The 20569-nt window shown below is 46.2% G+C and overlaps 2 protein-coding genes across 2 annotated transcripts in view; one reads left to right on the plus strand and one right to left on the minus strand.

The window, feature by feature from the left end:
- The window catches only part of TDRD10 (tudor domain containing 10), a 51576-nt gene extending 49676 nt beyond the window's left edge, over positions 1-1900 (minus strand). The window contains exon 1 of the mRNA XM_052638122.1: positions 1882-1900. The gene's annotated coding sequence lies outside the window, so the exon portion shown is untranslated. The remainder of the gene's footprint in view (positions 1-1881) is intronic.
- A 1041-nt stretch (positions 1901-2941) lies between these two features.
- Positions 2942-20186, plus strand: SHE (Src homology 2 domain containing E). The gene is made up of 6 exons (XM_052638008.1): positions 2942-3547; positions 6832-6958; positions 15538-15867; positions 17735-17891; positions 18344-18463; positions 19958-20186. Exons 1-6 carry the CDS (start codon positions 2942-2944, stop codon positions 20184-20186), a joined length of 1569 nt encoding a protein of 522 aa, XP_052493968.1.
- Positions 20187-20569: the final 383 nt, after the last annotated feature.

Here is a 20569-nt window from a genome sequence, read left to right on the forward strand (position 1 = left end):
TTCGCCGCAACTAGAAAAAGTCTACCACGCCCAGCAACGAAGACCCAGTGCAGTCAAAAATGAATAAATAGAAATTTAAAAGTCTACAAATAACAAATGCTGGAGACGGTGTGGTGAAAAGGAAACCCTCCTTCACTGGTGGGAATGTACGTTGGTACAGACACTGTGGACAATATGGAGGTTCATCAGAAAACTAAAATATATAATTACCATATGATCCAGAAATCCTACTCCAGGGCATATATCTAGACAAAACTATAATTCAAAAAGATATAGGCACCCTTATGTTCATAGTAGCACTATCCACAATAGCCAAGACGTGGAAACATCCTAAGTGTCCATAGACAGATGAACAGATAGAAACGGTGTGGTACATATATACACTGGAGTACTACTCGGTCATTAAAAAGAGTGAAATCATGCCATCTGTAGCAACATGGATACAGCTGGAGAGTAACATTAAGTAAGCAGAAGGAGAATGACAAATACCACAGGGTATCACTCATCTGCAGAATCTAAAATAGGACACAAATGAATCTACCTAGGACACAGAAACAAAATCATGGACGTAGCGGGGTCGGGGTCAGCAAATGTAAGCTTTTATACGGAGGACGGATAATCAACAAGGCTGAACTGTATAGCACAGGGAACTACATTCAATAAATAAACTACAATGGAAAAGAATATTTCCCAAAAAAGTACATATGCATAACTGAACCACTGCGGTGTACAGCAGTAATTAGCACAACATTGTAAATCAGCTATAAGAAAAATAAACGCCAATGCCATAGATCACAAGGGTGAAGTGAGATAAAGCACTTGCCACAAATTAAGAGCTCAATAAGTGGCACTGTACTTAATTTTTACAGATTTCATTGGCACTTTTCTATGATGCTTCAGATTAATACTGTCCCATTTTACTGATGGGAAGGTCAAAGCAAAAGGGCATCAGATGATTTGATTGAGGTTATAAGATACTGAGGTAATTCAGGTCTGTGACTTCAAAGCCTTGGTTTTTTCAAAGTCATTCTGAAGGAATTTTTTTCTTTACTTCAGGAGAAACAAAAATTAAAACGTTAAATTTTAAAAGAATGTAGTAACTGCTTTGAATTGTTTCCAGCTGTAGAAAGAAACTGCTCCAGCAGCTGCTCAATTTAAATAGAGCTAACAATGATTAAGATAATTCAAAGGCTGAAGTATTGATGAATAAAAACAGGTTTGTGGGCAGAATCAGGCTACAGGTGTTACTCCCAAATTCCTGGTAATCCCTGGAAGTTTACGGGCTTCTGGAACAGGGCCGGCAACAACACTTCCCAGCAAGGGCCCAGCATAAATTTTTCAAGGATGCTTTCAAGGGCCTATGGTGCTATGCTAACTAAACGGCTAACGCACAGTCTCATTTAATCCTCACGGAAACTCTCAGAACTTGTCATTATCACCCCACTGTACAAACGAAGTCCTGGAGGCTCGGAGGCCGTAACCAGGTAGTCTGAAAGTCCGTTCAGCTTCCACGGTCTGTAATGGATTTAGAACATACTGCGTTAGCCTCAACAGCGCTTTCAGGTTTTTAAGCTAAAAAGTTTTTAAACTGCTTCGAAAGGGAGGAAGATGGCAGAGGCGGCTTTTCACGTAAAGTGCCCCGCAGTACTGCACGAAATGCTCCCCAGCTGCACGGATGCAGTCTCTGCGGTCCACTCCCACCCGCCAACCCCCCTAAAAAATTAGCTCTGCCGCCAGGCGAAAGCAAGCGATCAAGTCCGAGGGCGAACATCCGTCCCACCACCCCTAGAGTGAAAATGAGGGGTGCAGTTTCCTCAAGTGCCTCCCGACGCCCGCTACTCCCCGTCCGGCAGCCCGGGGCCGGGAACCAACAAACCGTACCTCCCCCGGGCCAGGTGCGTCCAGCCAGCGGCCCAGACACCAAGCCTTCGCGCCTCCTCTCTAGGAGCTCCGCCTTCTCCGACGCCAGCGGGGCGCGGGGCGGGGCCACTCCTCCGCAGCCAATCCCCCGCCGCGGCTGCAGCCCCGGTGGGGCGGGAAGAGCTGGGTGCTTTCGGCGAAGAGCCCGCCGTTCTACCGGGACCATAGCTGCAGCGGCTCCTGGGCCAGTGCCCGCGGCCTCCTCCCCTGCTTTTAGTAGGCACTCTCCCACACACATCCCCAAAATATGCTTGCAGAGAGAGTGGAGCGAGTGACCGCGACGCACCTCTAGCTCTTTTGGGAGTGGAAGAGCTCCCATCCCGGGTTGGAGAGGTGCACGTGGCGCACTCGAGCTGAGCTTCAAGACAGCGCCTTGTCGAGACCCGCTCGGTGGTGATGGGGAGCTGCTTGTGCAAAAAATGGGAGGCCCTAACCACGCGGGCACAACCGGTCAGCACGTAAAGCTGCTGCTACCTTCCCCTGAACATGCACCCCCAGACCCGCCTCTACAAAGGCGCTGACCCCGGCGCCCCCGGATCTGGGCGGGAGGTGGCGCGCGGGGAGGCGCCAGCCTCGGAGGGGAGGGGCGCGCGGAGGGGGCGGTCGGCCCGCTGGCTGCCCACCGTCTGTCGCGCTGCCGGGGACACTCCCGCCGCCTCCGCTCCGTCCCCCCTGGTCCCCGAGAGTGTGGGCAGGGCTGTCCCGGGGCTTCCGTGCCCGGCCTCTCCCACTTCTGGAGGAAAAAGCAGGGGAAGCCCCCGGCGCCCGCCGCCTCCGGAGAGCCGCGGAACCCCCGGCCGTGCAGGCGCTGAAGACGACCTCGGGCGGAGCCCCGGTGCGTCGTGCCTGTCGCCGTCCGTGTCCGGAGCGGCGGCCCGCGTCCGCCCGCTCGGCGCCCTGAGCCCCCTGCTCCGGGCCGTAGGGACCCCACCCTGCGGGGCGTGGGCGACGGCCGGCCGGGGACCAGCAGAGCAGCCGTCGCGGGGCCTTGCCGCAGCCACCAGCAACCCAGCCCCGGGGAATGCAGTGGCCCCCGGTCCCTGGCGCCTCTCCGTGTCTAAGCTGGGCCTCCTCGCTCGCCTGCTTCGCGGCCACGACGCTCCTGAGCCGCGCCGGCCGGGCCCCCCTCATGGCGGCCAAGTGGTTCAAGGAGTTCCCCCTGAACCTGAAGACCGTGTCGGAGCGGGCCAAGCCCGGCGGCGGGGGAGGCGGCAAACTGCGCAAGAACTCGGAGGCGGGCGGCTCCGGGCCCGCCCCGGGCAAGGGCCGCAAGAACTCAGCGGCCGAGCTGGGCAGCGGTCGGGCCGGGGTCGGCCCCCCCAAGGACAGCCGGCTGTCCCGGGATAGCCTGCAGAGCCTGATTCAGGCCGCCGCGGGCAAAGGCCGCAAAAACTCCCGGACCACCGAGGAGGAGCCCCACCGGGGCGCGGCCAAGAGCTCAGGCTGCAGCACCTACATCAACAGGCTCATCAAAGTGGACACTCAGGAGAAGAACGGGAAGAGCAACTACCCCAGCAGCAGTAGCAGTAGCAGCAGTAGCAGCAGCAGCTCTTCCTCCGCGTCCTCTTCCCCTTCATCTCTGGGCCCCGAGCTGGACAAGGGCAAGATTATTAAGCAGCAAGACACGGTAAGAGTACAATCTCCCTTGGACCACCTCTGCCCTACTGAAGCCTAACAGTGGGAAGGGAGCATTGTGAACCCACTGAACTCTAACGTTTTTTATACCTCGGAGAAGATGAGGATATATTTTCCCCTTCTGACATTGATGACTGCCAAGTCATCATTTTAAATGATGACCATTTAAAATCATTTGTTTGTTTAATCTTGAAAAATTCTTATTCTAGCCTTGGCAACTTGGCAGAAATGTACTTTCCATTTAATTTTGTTATCAGTTTAGAAGAATAATTGAATGAAACAAGCGGGTGCTTTGTTGAATTTGACTCCCTTGTAGATGTTGTGTATTTTAATTTACAAATCCAGGAGATTTGCAAAGCTAGACTTATGTATAACTTTTATTCTTCTTGAGCATAAGGAATGGTCACCTTTAAACTGCTTAAGTATAAATTTTAAAGCTCCAGGGAGTGGATTAGCCACTACCCACCTTCTCTGCTGGAAACTCCATCATTCCTTGCACTTTTACCCAGTATAGAGTTTCTCCACGCTTCACTAGCACCCTAAGTTTACAGCCCTTTCATTCATCCCATTGGAGAAGGAAGTGGCAAAGCACTCCAGTATTCTTGCCTAGAGAATCCCGTGGACAGAGGAGCCTGGTGGGCTGCTGTCCTTAGGGTCACACAGAGTCAGACACGACTGAAGCGACTTAGCATGCCTGCATGCATTGGAGAAGGAAATGGCAACCCACTCCAGTGTTCTTGCCTGGAGAATCCCAGGGACAGAGGAGCCTGCTGGGCTGCCATCTGTGGGGTCGCATGGAGTCAGACACAACTGAAGCGACTTGGCGGCGGCAGCAGCATTCATCCCGTGAACATTTGCTGTGCAGGAGCCATGTAGGATAGGGGGCAAGGGGCTCTAAGGGCTCGGGTTGTGGAGGATACAGAACAGGACAAGGAAATGCCCTGAAGGAAATTACAGATCAGGAGAGAAGGTGTTTCCTGCTTCTTACATGCCAGAGGTTTTCTGGGTACTGTCCAATGTGAGACAGTTAAGAAAAGAAGCTCGAAGAGACCCACTTCGTTCGTACAGAGATGAGTTGGGGTTTTGTTTGTTTTTAAAAAGAGGAGAGAGAAAGCTTACACCCCGCTCTCAGACTCTAGCCCAGGTGATCACTTCCTGTCATGAGGACTTTCTCTTGCCCAGGCTTCAAACATGCTGCCCCTCTGGGTGGGGTCAGGGGCAGGCAGCACGTAATGTGTGTCTGCACTGGGCCTTCTGTTCATCCCTCCGTTTGTTCTGTCCAGGTATTTACAGCATGCGCACCGAGTGCCAGACACTGGAGGGAGAGTTTGGGAAGATGGCCAGCTCACCCAGACATTAGTCAGTGATCTCTGTGTGTGTTTACCTAGATCGTAAGCACCTTGCAGCCGAACGCTGAGTATCATGCTGCTTGCTCCTCGTTGCACCTTGGGGAGGCAGGACGCCTGAACGGGCAAGAAGCATGGAGTGAGAGAGTGAGTGGTGACCGCAGTCTTCTGCAGTGACTGCCCAGTTATTTTCATGGCCATTGCTTCTCGATGTCTGAAGTTTCTTAGGCCATCTCCGCCCAGGAAGAGAACTCTCATCCAGGTTGCCCCCTCCTCCTCACTTCTCCCCATTTACCTGGATTTCTTTCCCAGCCCCGGTGGCACATCTCTGTGAACTCTTTGGAGAATATAATCAGAGATTGTATGAAGGGCTGGGCTTCTTCCCTTAATTTTGATTCACCTTTGGTTTTTTTTATCCCTCTCTTTCTCTTTAACTGGAATACATACTTTATTTATACTATCCTCGGAGCCTGGTGGGCTGCCATCTATGGGGTCACACAGAGTCAGACACGACTGAAGCAACTTAGCAGCAGCAGCAGCTGTTTATTTGTGGAGCCACATTGATAATAGGGGAAGTGCTGTGTTTTTTAAAAATGAATGTTTCTTGGGACTTCCCTGGTGGTCCAGCGTTTAAGACCCTGAGCTTGCACTGCAGGAGGCAGGGGTTCTTACCCTGGTCATGGAACTAAGATCCTGGGTGCCTTGCAGTGCAGCCCCTCTCCCCCCCCAAGAAAGAATATATCTTTTCTCCATAAAATTTCCATGAAACTCTTCCTTCCTGAGAAGTACCTGTCAGACGCAGGCTCCCACATTGTCACTCAGCTCCAGCACTACAGAACGATTGCACTCACACCACCTTCCCAGGCACCTTCCTGTTTTTGGAAGGATGGATGCTTTCTGTCACAAACACGGATGAAAACTTCCCTGGTGGCACAGTGGATAAGAACCCGCCTGCCAGTGCAGGGGACACGGGTTCGACCCCTGGGCTAGGAAGATTCCACGTGCCTCAGAGCAACTAAGCTCCTGCTCTGCAACTTCTGAGCCCACACTCTAGAGCCTGCGAGCAACTTCCTGAGCCTGAATGTCGCAACTGCCGAAGCCTGTGTGCCTAGGTACTCCTCAACAGGAGAAGCAATGAGAAGCACTTGCACCGCAATGAAGAGCAGCCCCCTGACCACAAATGGAGAAAGTCCACGCACAGCAATAGAGACCTAGTGCAACCAAAAAATTAAAGAAATAATATTTTTTAAAAAACTACCTGATTGTTGTCTATGAGAATCAGTGCTTTATAAATCATTGAACCTAGAACCCCCACAGTACTGTTTAGCTCTGACCTGTTTCTTAGGCTTCTTATTATGAAGCCTGTTTCTTTAGAGCTGTTACAAATTCCTTGAGGACGAGAAGAAGGTCTTGGTCTTATTTTATTCCCTCTCAGTGCCTAGCCAGTGCCAGTGGACGTGCAGTATCAGTGAGTGATGAGCTGACTTACCATGGCTATGTTGCTCAAATAGTTGGCATTTTTTAAAAAAACAAAATCATAGAAGAGGTAGTAGACCAGTTAATTTTCTTCTACTCTAAAGGCATAGATATCTTCCACCCTCTGCCATCCACCCTGCCACACTTTAAATACCTTATTTAAATAAGGCATTTATTGCCTTATTGCCTGGGGAGAGAGAGGGAGGTGAAAAGAGCCTTGGGGATAAGCAGGAGAGCTTGGATGGATTGTTGCCAATCAATTATACTACCAAAATAAACCAAATGTTTGTCCAGCTGGGTGGATAATAATGTGATCAAGTGCAAAAGCTCTTCAGAACTGGTTGGGAATTTTGAACTCTTTTGGGGTCTGCAGGTTTTTAGTAACTTTTTTGATACCATTGTCACTCTGGTATGTGATAATTGTTAGCAACTTCCCTGTCTGGTTTTCTTACAGGTCATCATTTTAGAAGACTATGCTGACCCTTACGATGCTAAACGGACGAAAGGTCAAAGGGATGCAGAGAGAGTAGGGGAGAACGACGGTTATATGGAACCCTATGATGCCCAGCAAATGATAACAGGTTTGTAACCAGGAGCTGCTTTATACTGAAATCTCGCACTCAACTTGGAATGTAGTAAAATAAATAAATAAATAAATAGGAACCAGTGTATATTTGGGGAAGAGAGGTGAAGGAACTTTATCAGATCCTCCTGTGGGGAAGAAACAGAAATTAGACCCAAAACTAAAGTCAAAATATCTAGCTAACATCCTTAATGGTTTTCTATCCTTCAGTTTTAGAATTTGCCGGCGGTGGGGTGGGGGGGGCGGTCTTTAAAGTTTTTCTAATTCTATGCAAAGTGACACTTGTGAATTTGCAGATCTTCTCAGGATGTGATCTCCAGTTTTCAGATAATTTAAACACACCTGTTGGCCACTGACAAAACTTTGACATCCATAATGGGAGTCATGAATCTGTACCAAGGGGGAATAATTCTGACTTATAAGTTGAGCAGACACTCTTGTCATTTTTTTGGGTGTCATACTTTTCCTTTTATTCATAATTTTCTTAAGTTGGTGTAAATAGTACTTAAACTAATTATTTAGATTTCTTTGTGAAATTTTAGAGTAAGTTTTCTTTACTCCCTAATGAAAAACTGCTGTTTCTAAGGGCTGACTCAAGGGAGCCTTGTTCACATGTCCTGGGTTTCATGCCTGGGAGAGGAATAATTGGTCACACATGAAAGATTTTGTCTCTTCTGTTTAAAAACAGATTGAAAGGCTGTCAAGCGCGGGCTCCATAAGCATAGTCTCAGGAAAGTGGAGCAGGAGGGGAGCCATAGCACCCTGGAAGGGTCAGGACAGGCCTCAGAGCCGGAGCTGCAGCAGGAAGGCGCTGCTCTGTCCCCTGCTGTCTGCTCACAGAGATAAGGCACCGCATTTGGGGGGTGCACCCTGGCCAGGCTGCGGCCCTGAAGGCCACTGGACTGTGACCTCTACTGAAATCTGTGAATGAAAGGAAGTGAAAATGAACTTAGAATTCTAAAAAATACCAGAGACTTGAAAGGAATAGGGGGAAAGATTTTCTTTTACATAAAACTGAGGGAAAAGCTTTTCTGGAAAAAAAAAGAATGTTTTGCTTTAATTCACTTTTCTTTGTCCTTTGATGTTTATTCCTTTCTTTCTCTTTAATTGGGATAAGTTGTTTATATTCTCTGAGATTTGGGGGGCGTGTTTGTTCCGTTTTCTTATGGATCCACACTGATAGTAGGGAAAGTACTTTGCTTTATAAAAATGAATAATTCCCCCCATATAATCCTCACAAAATCCTGAAAACTAGGGGACGCTAATACTACCCCTTGTTACAGGGTAGAAAATAAGACCAAAGAGTTTCTGACTCGCGTAAGATGTTCGTAAGGCTCTTTAAGAAACAGAACATAAATTAGAACCCAGATCTTCCCACTCCAGACTGAATGGTATGGTTTCTACACCAAAGTGCCCCAGGACACATTCGAAATGGTATATGCAAAAGCATTTTAAACTTTACACATAAATAGCAACCTACTTCAGTATTCTTGCCTGGGAAATCCCATGGACAGAGGAGTCTGGTAGGCTACAGTCCATGGGGTCACAGAGAGTCCCCACGACTTAGCAGCTAAACAGCAAGAACAGCAACAAGGCATCTTTCCACTCAGACTCACAAAGAAAGTTGTATTTAGAAGTCAAAAGTCTGTATGTAACTTGTTGCTTTTCCAGAAAAAAATAAAATTTTAAAATTAAATAAAAGTCAGTGTCCAATATGAAATAAATGTAATAATAGTAGTAGCTAGCATTTAATATTGGAGCACATATTAAGTCCCAGGCTTTGTTTTAAACAGTTTATAGGAACAAATGTATTTCGGAATACAACACTAATACATTCAATTAGAGAATAAATTCAAATTTATTAAAAATTTTAATTACTAACTTAAGAATTATAATTTTTTTCCTTTGCTCTTTTAAAAAAATTTTATATTGGTGAATTTTAAAATATACTTCATTTAAAATACATATCACAAAACACCTACTCAATTAATGTAGAGGATATACCTCTTATTCTACACATAGGTTACACAGCTGGACAGAATAACAGGAAGTGAGTTTACCGGAAGCTGGAAATAAAAGATTTGCTACTGGGTGGGTTTTCTTTTTTCTTTTTTTCCTTTTACCTTTTTTATTCAGTTTGCTCCCTGTAAGGCTTGTCAAAGTCCAAGTTCAGAATGTCTCATATTTCTTGAGAAATCTTAGGGGAATAAACAAAATTGTTTATTTCAGAATTTCTGCAGAAGATAGAGAGGATTCTGATAAATATAATTTAATTGTGGCGCTCCCAATTTCTGTACTGCCTTTTTAATACCTGTGAAATGGGAGTAACATACCTGATTTCAACAATGTCTTGGATGTGTAGAACAGTGTTCATGATGGTATTTTGTAACAGCCAACAAAAATTTCCCAGGCATCTCTTTGCCATGTTCCAGGTCCTACACTAGGCTCCGGACATCCAAGGAACAAGATGCACAGGTCCCAGGTCGTTATGAACCTTACAACCCAAGGGGAAACAGACGTAATAGCAGAAAAATCATCACTGAGAAATGTGCTAAATGCCGGGAAGAAAAGAATGAAAATCATGATCTGTCTCAGGAAGCGGGAGGGATAGAAATTAAGAGGCATTCATTACTTTCCTGTGGCCAAGTAACTGTGGGACCCAGACTCCCCAGATTTCCCTTTGCCCAAAACTTTGCTCTTAACTTTTAAAAGCTAAAGATTTGTAAATTTCTGAGTAAATTCTCACTTAGATTTATCCGAAGGATTGTTTTATGAAAAAGATAGGACAGTGAATATGAGGCAATATTAGTTTAAACCTGTTGTTCTTCTGCTAAATTTGCAGGAACATTTTGGCTAAATAATTAGCAGAAACGTTCTGCTTAATTTAGCGTGATGAGTTTTTTCCACCAAATGAAAACATTAGCATTGGGAGAGTTTTTCAGAGTTTTCTAAGATGAGCCGTCGTTCAGCACGTGAGTTCCTTCTGCAGTTGATTGTCACACAAGTCGAGTGTCTCCTAGGTGCCAAGTTGCCAGGTTACCTTACGAATCCTACCATCCTGTGTGGTGGGCGTTAGAAGTGTCTGATTGACAGAGGAGGAAGCTAAGGTACAGAAAGATTCAATAACGTGTCCCAGTTATGCAGTTGGAGAGTTGGGATACCACATCACCCAGCACCCTTTGGTTTTAGTTACAGAGCTCCAGTCATAAGTATCTTTAAATTTTGGTTTTTGCCTCCATATGGTTTTATTGGTTGGTATAGACAGTCAAATCTAAAGGACAGCGTCCGTTTAAAAAACTGTCGATTATGGAAAAGACAGAAGACTTTTTGATTTACTTATTTTGTCTGTATTTTGTCTGTTAAACTTAAGTTTCAGGACTTCTGATTTATACCTGCTTTTGTTCAGATATTTAGATTTGTTTGATAGGAAAACGTTAATTTTAAATCAAAAGCTTGAGCACTGATAAAAGATCCCTATTTCTGATTCTAAGGGGAACATGGAGCTTTATAGGGCTCTGAGTCTGATGTTTTGAATACATGAAATGGACTAAGGGAAAGGTATGTTACAAAAATTGTAACTAATATTCTACATTAAATCTTTGAGGCATAAAGTAAGATATAGTAGAGAAAGCAAGGCTCTGGAGGCAGTGGGCTGCCCCGCTGACTACTGCACAGCCTCAGTTTATTCATCTGTGAAAATGGGCTAGCATCTCCTGCTGCATTACACTGGGCTTCACTGAAATGCAGGTGCAGCATGCCTCGTACATGCATCCATGGAAGATATCACAATTATTTAGACACTTTGGAAAGAGAATTCCATTTTTAAAGAGAATTCTTAACAAGTATGTTATTGTTTAGTCTCTAAGTTGTATCTGACGCTTTTGTGACCCCATGGACTGTAGCCTGCACGGCTCCTCTGTCCATAGGATTTCCCAGGCAGGAATACTGGAATGGGTTGTCATTTCCTTCTTCAGGGGATCTTCCTAACCCAGGGATGGAACCCAGGTCTCCTGCATTACGAGCAGATTTTTTACTACTGGGCCATTAGGGAAACCCCTGAACAAGTATAGGGAACTATTAATTGCTAACTAGATAATTTAACAACAAAAGAAGTCTTGGTCTTCTGATGTTTTTAAATATAAATGGCATAATTCTGCACAGCTACAGTTGGAAACTGAGAAGGGAAAACTTTTCAGCCCATGTCGTGTTTCTCGACACCCAGTTGCAGTTTTGAGCTGGCACAGGTCAGGCCTCGGTTCAGCCCTTGGTGAAATGGGTGTTTATCTGCAGGCCGCTGGCTGCATTCTGTTGTCTGCCGTGGTAAATGGCCTCTATCGGCAGAGCCAGGGTGTAGCTTCCTCTGGCCATTTCCTCCTTCTCAGGCTCGTTTCCTCTCGAAGCCAGCTCTGCACGTCAGGGGCTATTCTCCTGCAGGAAGGGTCGGCTTGCAGCCCCGCGATTGTTTCTGTTTCTATGGCGCCTCAGGTTGGGGGCAGCCAGGTGCTGGAATGGACTCGAAGGTGACTCCCCTTCAAGGGGCAGAGAGGCCTTGTGCTTAAGCCCTTTTTTTCCCCTCTAATTAAATATTGTTTTAAAAGATCGTACTCCTCAGATTTCACCCCAACGCCGGATCGTCCTGGATGGAACATTCTCAACTGTATGCCTTCCAGTGTTTTTCCCAGAGCTCTAAGTGTGCACTGACTATCTAAGCTAGAAGGAATACAAAGCCCTCTTCGTAAAAGTAAGACCCAAATACATGTGAAATAAGAACTCAAGATTTTAATCAGGGTACATCATTTTAACCCAGACTCATTGAAATTTCCTGTGCACAGGGCTCCTTCTATCTTAAGGTTGGACTCAACTCTTTCTCCATTTAGTTCAACCTGGACAGAATTGAGGTGAGGACTTTGGGAAAGGTTTCCCCAGCCTCTGCCAGTCTAAACAGAGAATAAAGTTAGGTTTTGATCAGAAACTTTAAAATTCTAAATTCGTCCTTTGAATGCCTTTGTGTTTTCTCTTTCCTAATTCTGTAGAAAAGTTCTTTTTCAAAAATTCCAGCCTTATCTTAATTGAACCAAGAGCAGAGTGTGTTTTTTTGTTTCTTGTTTTCCATAACGCCATCTAGAATAAGCAGTGAAGAAAAAAAGCTGTCGATTGAAAGTCAAGAGGCTTGGACCGGAGATGTTGGAGACCTCAAACAACCCGAGGCACCTTCCTGGCCTGGGGGTGGGGAATGGCCCTCAGCTCTCACATTCGGATGTGGAGATTTTCATGCTAGGGGAACCCTTCTCCTTGGGCTGGGGCTAGCAATGATGAGATTAGTCCTGGAGCGCAGGAGGAACTGAGGTGGCGACCCAGGCGGAATGGGAGTGCATCTCAGGCTTCTCTTAGTAGAATCACCTGGGGGAGCTTTTACAGCTCTGGCTGCCAGATTTTTGTTGTTTAGTTATTAAGTCATGTCTGACTCTTTGCAACCCCGTGGACTGTAGCCCACCAAGTTCCTCTGTCCATGGGATTTCCTGGGCAAGAATACTGGAGTGGGGTTGCCATTTCCTTCTCTAGGGGATCTTCCCTACCCAGGGATGGAACCCATGTCTCCCGCTTGGCAGGCAGATTCTTTACCACCAAGCCACCAGGGAAGCCCCCCCAGCTCAGTTAATCAGGACCTGTGTTGATGGGACCCAGGCCTGAGTCTTCATTAAAGCTCCCCCAGGTGATTCTGTGCACCAGACCTGCAGTTTTATAGGATCCAGCTGCAGCAAAGGGCCCCTATCCAGCAGAGTTATAACCCCATCCTACAAGTAAATTTTGCCCCTTTGAATTAATGTCCTGATTTTAATAACTTTCCCCTGGAGTGTTTCATTTACCATCCTTTCCTTGTTATAGAAGTCTGATGCAGTCAGTGGTTCTTCTCCGTCACCATGCCCATTTTCGGTTACTTGTAGAAAGTTTCACTTTGCCTTGTTTCTGTGGCGTTGTAAGTCTCCTGATTCTCTTCTTCCTTACCTGACCATTCCTCCTCAGCCTTTTTTGGTGACACTTGTTTTATCCAGCCTTAACTGAAGTCCCAGATTCTGCTTTTGATCCCCTTTCCTTTCTAATCGGCCTCCTTTTCTCTGATGATTGCTTTGATTCTTACCAACCATGATCCATGTGTGAGTAACTCCTTGACATGTACCCCTGACCTTCATCTCTCTGCTGAGCTCCAGATGTATGTTGTCACCTGCCCAGAGAAGTTCTAGAACTCCTTCCCCTCGCTCCCTCCTCCCATCCATCATCCAACGATTATTTAGCACAGCTGTTTCCTACAAAGTCAAACGAGACATGGGGGGGGGGATCCCTGGCCTAGCAATCTCCACCAAATTGGAAGTTCAGACACATCAACAAATAAATCCACACACTGAGAGAAGTACAAGGTGAGAGTGAATTAATGAAGCAGTACCACCCAGGGGGAAGTTGGGGCATTGGAGAAGGTCAGTCGGAGAGAGGAGATGCTAGGCCAGACTCCAGAGGATTAGAAGATCATGAGCACGCCGTGGGCATAAAACAGTGCAGTGTGCAAGGAACTTAAGTTCTGTTTGGTTGGAACAAAGAATTGGATTTCAGGGGGGATAGGGTGCTGTTGAGAGATGAAATCAGAGAGGGAAGTAGGCAGTGATGTGACTACAGAAGTGTCCCGTGCCATGCTGAGCAGTTAGCACCTTGTAAGTGGACAGTTGAGAGCCTATGGGATGGTAAGTGATGAGATGTTTGTGTTTAAAAAGGTCCTCTTCACTGTGACCGGGTAGACAGACTAAAGGCTTCCTCGTGGGCATTTAGAGGAAACCACAGCACAATGCTTGAGTTGGCCTATGGTATCACTGGTGGTAAAGAATCGCCTGCCAATCCAGGAGACATAACGTGGGTTTGATCCCTGGGTTGGGAAGATCCCCTGGAGGAGGAAATGGCAACCCATTCCAGTATTCTTGCCTGGAAAATTCCATGGACAGAGCCTGGCAGGCTTCAGTACATGAGGCTGCAGATTCATTTGGACACGGCTGAGCAACTAAACAACACATGATGCCTCTGGGCCCTGAGCTACTCAGTCCCCAGACTCTGCTGCTGCTTTCCCACTGGGGCTCGCTGGCTGGTTATCGGGTGGATAGAGGATTTGCATCAGATATTTGCATTTATTTCTAGGCTTCCATTCAGAGCATACCTTTATGCTATCTTGTGTGCTGTGTTGGAGTTCTCTTCCAGCAAAAAAAAAAAAAAAAAAATTATATATATAGAGTTATTTATATAGTTGTTAATTATATACAATTATAACAATTATATAATAATTGTTACTACCTGTTTAAAAACTTGTAATGGTTCACTACTGTATACAGAACAATTGAAACTTTTTAATTCTGGCTTTTAAAATTTCTCCACTTTGGTGCCTGTCCTGCCTTTTCCAGCTTCCTCTCCCATACCACCTCTCCTCTCCTGGTCTTCTGTCCTTTGAACTTCTCTCTCGATTCCCTGTGATGGGAACAAGCCCTTTCTCGTTCCCACCTCCATATCTTCACTCAGGCAGCTTCCTCCACTGGAAAAGACCTCCTCCATCAAAGTCAATGCATCTTCCATTTCTCTTCCACTTGGAGTCAATCCAAGAGTAGTGGCTAAGAGTATGGCTTCTAGAGCCCAACTTCCTGCCTTTGAATCCAGGCTTTGCACTTGCCATCTTGAGCAATTTCTTTAAACTCTTTGTGCTTCAGTTTTGTCCTGTTATATAGGGAACTAATAGTGTCCACCTCATAGGGCAGTTGTGAAAATTACAATGCACTTAGAAAAAAATATGTAATGCATGGTACACTATTGCTAAATGTTAGCTCTTGAGATATTATTGTTTTTCCCCCTAACAACTCTTTTACATATTCTGGGAGATAGTGAAGAACAGGGAAGCCTGGCATGCTGCAGTCCATGGGGTCTCAAAGAGTCAGATATGCCTTAGTGACTGAACCAACAACATTGTCTTGTTAGCCTGTTAAGTATTATTTGTAAACGCATCACTAGGTCGAAACCACCTTGAAGTCAAGAATTCTGTCTAATGAACCTAAATATCTTCCCTCAATGGATGTGGCCCAGTGCTTGAATATAGTAGACACTCAATTTTTATTAAAATACTTTGCTCTCAGCTTCCTAACAACATCTTCCTTTGAAGATGACCCATACTCAAAGGTGGAGACAGGGGGACCAGGAACTATGGAGCAGGTCCCCTGAGGCCCCTTCTCTTCTCTCCAGCCACACGGCCCCAGAGGCAGGCCTGCCTTCCGTTGTGATTCCCTAACGCCTGGACTTGATCCCGCATCTGGCTCAGGGGACTGATCCCGCATCTGGCTCAGGGGACTGATCCCGCATCTGGCTCAGGGGACTGGCGGAAAGTTGTAGGGCCCTCCCCACCCCCACCCCGCGGTCAGCAACAATCCAGGTGTCCTCCGACACTTCCAACCTGATGGACCGGTCTGGTTGGAAGAGAAGCGGTGATTCGGTGCATCACCGGGCTTCCACGGTACATTTTCTTCAAAAGTATTCTGTGCGGTATGTGTTTTTCAGAAATCAGACGACGAGGTTCCAAAGACCCCCTGGTGAAGGCGCTTCAGCTGCTCGACAGCCCGTGCGAGCCTGGAGAGAACGGCCCGAAGCCCGAGGCGCTGGCGAAGCGCCGAGGCTCCAAGGAGCTGCTGGGGAAGCCGCCGCAGCTGTACGACACGCCCTATGAGCCGGCGGCCGAGGCGGGCGCGTTCGCCGCCGAGGGGCCGGAGCGGAAGGCGAGGTTGCCCCCGGACAGCCACGGACGGCTGCCCCAGGACGACGAGAGGCCCGCGGCCGAGTACGAGCAGCCTTGGGAGTGGAAGAAGGAGCAGATCGTGCGGGCGCTATCGGGTGAGGGCTGGGTCCGTGTCCCGCTCCTGCCTTCTTTCAGCTTCCCTGCTGGAAAACCCCCGCCCGTTCAGCCAAGGCGCTTTTCTTTGTGTTCCTCGACTGCGAGTTTCTTTTTCCAAGAAATTTGATGACGTGGGGAAATAAAAATTTGGCTATGGTTGAAAGAACAGGACTGAAGAAGACCCCTTAATGTTGCAAGGGGGTCCTCTGTCTTTCTGGGCATCTTCATTTCCCTTTATCCTTGCAGTGTGCAGCTGTTTGGGAAATGCCTTAAATCACTACGGGAAAAGCCTTATCTAATCACCACTAAAAGCTGTCACATTGAGAGCAGCTTCTTCTAGCTCTTGGTGCTGTTCCTCCAACCTGTTCACATTTCTGTTTATAGTAAGATGGCAGTAGTGGATCCAGTGGACTATAGGAGAGGTGGTTGGAAAGCAGGAGGAAGCTAGCTTTTTTTTTTCCTGTCGAAAATCCTAAAGGAACCAATTCTTCAGCTGTGAACTGTTTTTAATAACTTAAGAGGAAGTTGATGAGTAGATTGTCAATAGATATTAAAGGTCAGTCTCCCTCCTGCTTCTCCCAAGACATAGTTTTTCTACTTACCTGGCCACCTAATTTCTTTTGCCTTTGTAAAAGTTCGGGATATCTTTTCCCTCTAACAGTAAAGCTGTGCTTTTGATTAAAACTGTCGTCAATGTAAAGGGTGAATGGAAAAGGTAATTTGTTTGATAGCAAACATTTGAGCCCAGATGGGCTTTCCCTGAGGCTCAGCTGGTAAAGAACCCGCCTGCCAGTTACAGGAGACTCGAGATGTGGTTTCAATCCCTGGACTAGGGAAGATCCCCTAGAGCAGGAAATGGCAACCCAGTCCAATATTCTTGCCTGGAAAATCCCATGGACAGAGGAGCCTGGCAGGCTAGTCCGTGGGGTCCCAAAGAGTCAGACCTGACTGAGCATGGGTGTGCACGCACACACACATTTGAATCAGGTTTTCTTTTTGTGTGCATTAATTTTTAAAATAATTTTATTCAAGTATAGTTGATTTAGTGTTGTGTTAATTTCTGCCGTACAGCAAAGTGACTCAGTTATACATACATATATTCTTTTTTGTATTCTTTCCCATAATGGTTTACCACAGTGTATTGAATATAATTCCCTGTGCTGTTTAATAGAACCTGTTGTTTACCATCCTATACATACTAGTTTGAATATGCTAATCCCAGGCTTCCAGTCCTTCCCTCCCCACCCTCAAGTCAGTTTTTGTTTTATTTTATTTTTATTTATTTATTTTTTGGTTTTTGTTTTATTTTAGAATTATTTTCCACAAATCCCTACTGGTTACCAACTTCTGTGCTAAATGCTACTCATTTTCTCTCTTTATTTTCTATCCAACCTAGATGTCATAGCATTGTTAAGACACTGTTAGTAGTTTCTATTTCTCAGTTGATTTTTCTCTTTATTATTTCATAGTGAAAACTTCATTTGGTTTCATAGAACGACACACACTCTTGGAAGGAGTCATTACCTGAAACTCTGTTTAGTCTTCTGTTCTAAATATACCAAAAGGACGAGTTTTTTTGAAAGTACGTTCTGAAATATACTGAAGTGGTTTCTCCTCATGTTCTAAAACCATTCTCTGTTAATGAACATCTTGCAGTGAAAGTGGGTGCGTGTGGATGCTAGCAGTATGATCTGATATCAAAGACAGCAGGAGCTCAGCTACCCCAGGGCCTTTGTAGTACATTTTAGCTCAAATTAAAGAAGGAGGAAAGCTGCTTTCCTAAGATGAGCCAGACAAGTTCTTTTCTTTGAGGTGTACATAGGTCATCTCAGTGGCCTCTGATGTTAAATGGAGCCTTCCTTCCAGTTCAGTTTGAGGGCTCTGAGCGGCCTTCTGTCAAGGAGGAGGCAGTGAGGCAGCACCACCGGCAGAAGAGCTGGACCCAGAAGATCTTGAAGCCAGCCCTGACCGACCACAGTGAGGGGGAGCGAGTGGACCCAGCCCTGCCGCTGGAGAAGCAACCGTGAGTCTCCTCCCCAGACACGCGTGACACAAGGTGGCTGGCAGCTTGTTGAGAGCCTTGGCGGGGCACACTAGCTCATTTTAAGTCTTTCTGGTGTTGAACACTTGTCTGGGTGGGGCTTATTTGTGAAAACCCATTTTCTAAGCCCTGTGCCTTTGTGCCTAGGGGAAAATGAGGCCCCAGAACCGGATCTCAAATTCCATTCCCCTGTGTAGAGTGAAAACTTTTTAAGTGACTCTAGCCCTGTTAACTCCCTCTGGGGGGTGATGGATAGGTTTTGTGATCCGGGATTACCCAGATCTCATTTCGTCTATTTTGAATGGGAAGCCGGATCTAGTCCAGGCTGTTGAGCTTTCATGAGAAGTTCATTTCCAAAATTGCTTTATGGAATGAGGCCCTGTCTGGATTGGGATATTGATGCTCATGGTTTCTCCCTCTGCCCCATTTTTCAGTTGGTATCATGGTGCCATCACCCGTGCTGAGGCAGAGAGTCGACTACAGTCCTGCAAAGAAGCTGGGTACCTGGTTCGAAACAGCGAGTCAGGAACCAGTAGGTACTCCATTGCACTGAAGTGAGTATTAAGCATCCTGGGCTCTCCCTGTCTGGATCAAGAGTGGGGTGCAGACTTTCCTATCATGGGAAAATGACCAGGCAAAAAAGATATGTTGGGTTAGCCAAAAACTTCATTTGAGTTTTTCTGTAAGATCTTACACTTTTTGGTCAACCCAGTACTTTATATGGTGCACAGGGATACATATTGACAGAAAATAAGATGCGTTTGCTTGGACAACAGAATATGACATACTTTGTTTAGAATGCAAAATTGAGAGAATTCCCTGGCTGCTCAGCGGTGACGACTCGGCGCTTTCACTGCCATGGCCCGAGGTTCAATCCCTGGTCAAGAAACTAAGTTCCTGCAAGCCATGTGGTGCAGCCAAAAAAAGAAAGAATTCAAAATGGGTGTTGGGTAAATGTCCCAGTATGCCTTATGATAAAGAGGGATAAATATCCCTATTTCATTTAATTGTACATTGATTAGTTTCTGCCTTTTGTGATCTAAATTATTTCTTAGAGAAATAATTTCTGATAAAAAAATTTCTAACAGGATAGTTCAGTCGTTCTTTTACTCTCTAGTGTTTGGGGCTTTAAGTAAATCAGAGATTCCCTGATTGTCACAATGCCAACTGCAATTTTGGTTCCAGTTTCTTCTGTTGAAGAAGGAAACAGTGCCTTGCGATGACTCCCCTGTCCAGTTGTACACAGAACATTCGTTTTTGCCCGGTAGGCTTATTCCAATAAGCCTGGTGTCATGGAAATTCTCGTTGCTCTGCGAGTTCAGTGGTGCTATATTGGAGGATCATTGTCAAGAGCCCTAACAGCATTTCCTTCCTGAGGAAGCTGAGCCCCTGCAGCTGAAACAATCAGACTGGAGGGGAAAAGAGGTTGAGGGGGGAGCAACATGGCTCAGAAAATGGGATAGGCTACCAGATACACAATACCAGGAATAGCTTTGCTGTGTTCCTGAAGCGGGTACTTGTGGATTAGATCTTTGAGCCTTTGGTGCCAGCTGTCATATACAACCAGAAACAGTGTTTCCAGATTGGGGGGTGGGGGGGGGGAGGAAGAAACAAGTTTTATTATTATTATTCTTAATGTTTCCTTTGGGGAGGAAAGAAAGAGGAAACCTTTCACATGTCTTTCTAGCCTTGAGAAGAGGTGAGTTTATACCTCACCTTCGTGGTCTCATTCTTGGGCTTAAGCACTAGTTTGGCAGTTTGCGGGGAGGAACTGGGCAGTTTGTTTTTTTTTTTTCTCTTGGTCCAATGCCTGATGACTTGTGTGTGTTAAAGATAAATGACCCAGGGGTGATGCACATGTAGCTGAGGGTTGTGAAGCTTCTGTGCAGTCTGCTAGAGTGCTGAAAGCTCTTCTGGGTGTATATAACAATTCCAGGAGTGGCTGGGAACCTGTTGGCCTATGAATCTAGCTGAGATTGTTTTCAGTGAGGAGGGAATCCCTCTGCTCACTCATTCATGTCTTCTCCTCAATTTTGGTTTTGTTCCAGGACTAGTCAAGGATGCGTCCACATCATAGTGGCTCAGACCAAAGACAACAAGTACACCCTGAATCAGACGAGTGCTGTCTTTGGCAGCATCCCGGAAGTGGTACACTATTACTCCAGTGAGAAACTGCCCTTCAAGGGGGCAGAGCACATGACCTTGCTCTACCCTGTACACAGCAAGCTGCACCAAGGCTCAGCCTCCAAAAGCCCCAGCGGAGCCTCTCACACCTAGGAGGGCATCAGCACCCAACCGGATTCTCAGGGGATAAGGCTGGACTGCACCATAATATTTGGGAGGAAGCAGGACTCTTCATATAGAAGTCAAGAAGTCTTTGGCCTTGAATCCATTCCATGACACTTGGTTACTGACCTGTGCCTTTTCTCCTTGCTAAGCAGTTCTATTACGAGAAACCATAATTTACCAGTTGCTTCTACTCCCTGGAGTAGGGTTATCTATTTGGGACGTGACCCTCAGGAAAGGTAAGTCAGGAGTCCAGAAGTACTTAAGGTTCTCCAAAAATGCACTAGTTATTCCCTGGAATACCTAATTTCCAAATAAACCAACAAACTTGGCATTTATATAAAACAACAGAAAATGATCAAACGGACCCAAAG

This window comes from Budorcas taxicolor, chromosome 3 (genome assembly GCF_023091745.1).
Source record: "Budorcas taxicolor isolate Tak-1 chromosome 3, Takin1.1, whole genome shotgun sequence".
NCBI lineage: Eukaryota > Metazoa > Chordata > Mammalia > Artiodactyla > Bovidae > Budorcas > Budorcas taxicolor.

Bases quoted from the DNA above. Each gene is read 5' to 3' on its own strand.
- SHE (XM_052638008.1), top strand. From the start codon at position 2,942: ATGCAGTGGCCCCCGGTCCCTGGCGCCTCTCCGTGTCTAAGCTGGGCC. The intron at 6,959-15,537 runs GTTTGTAACCAG...TGTGTTTTTCAG, and splicing joins TGCCCAGCAAATGATAACAG to AAATCAGACGACGAGGTTCC. The intron at 15,868-17,734 runs GTGAGGGCTGGG...CCTTCCTTCCAG, and splicing joins GATCGTGCGGGCGCTATCGG to TTCAGTTTGAGGGCTCTGAG.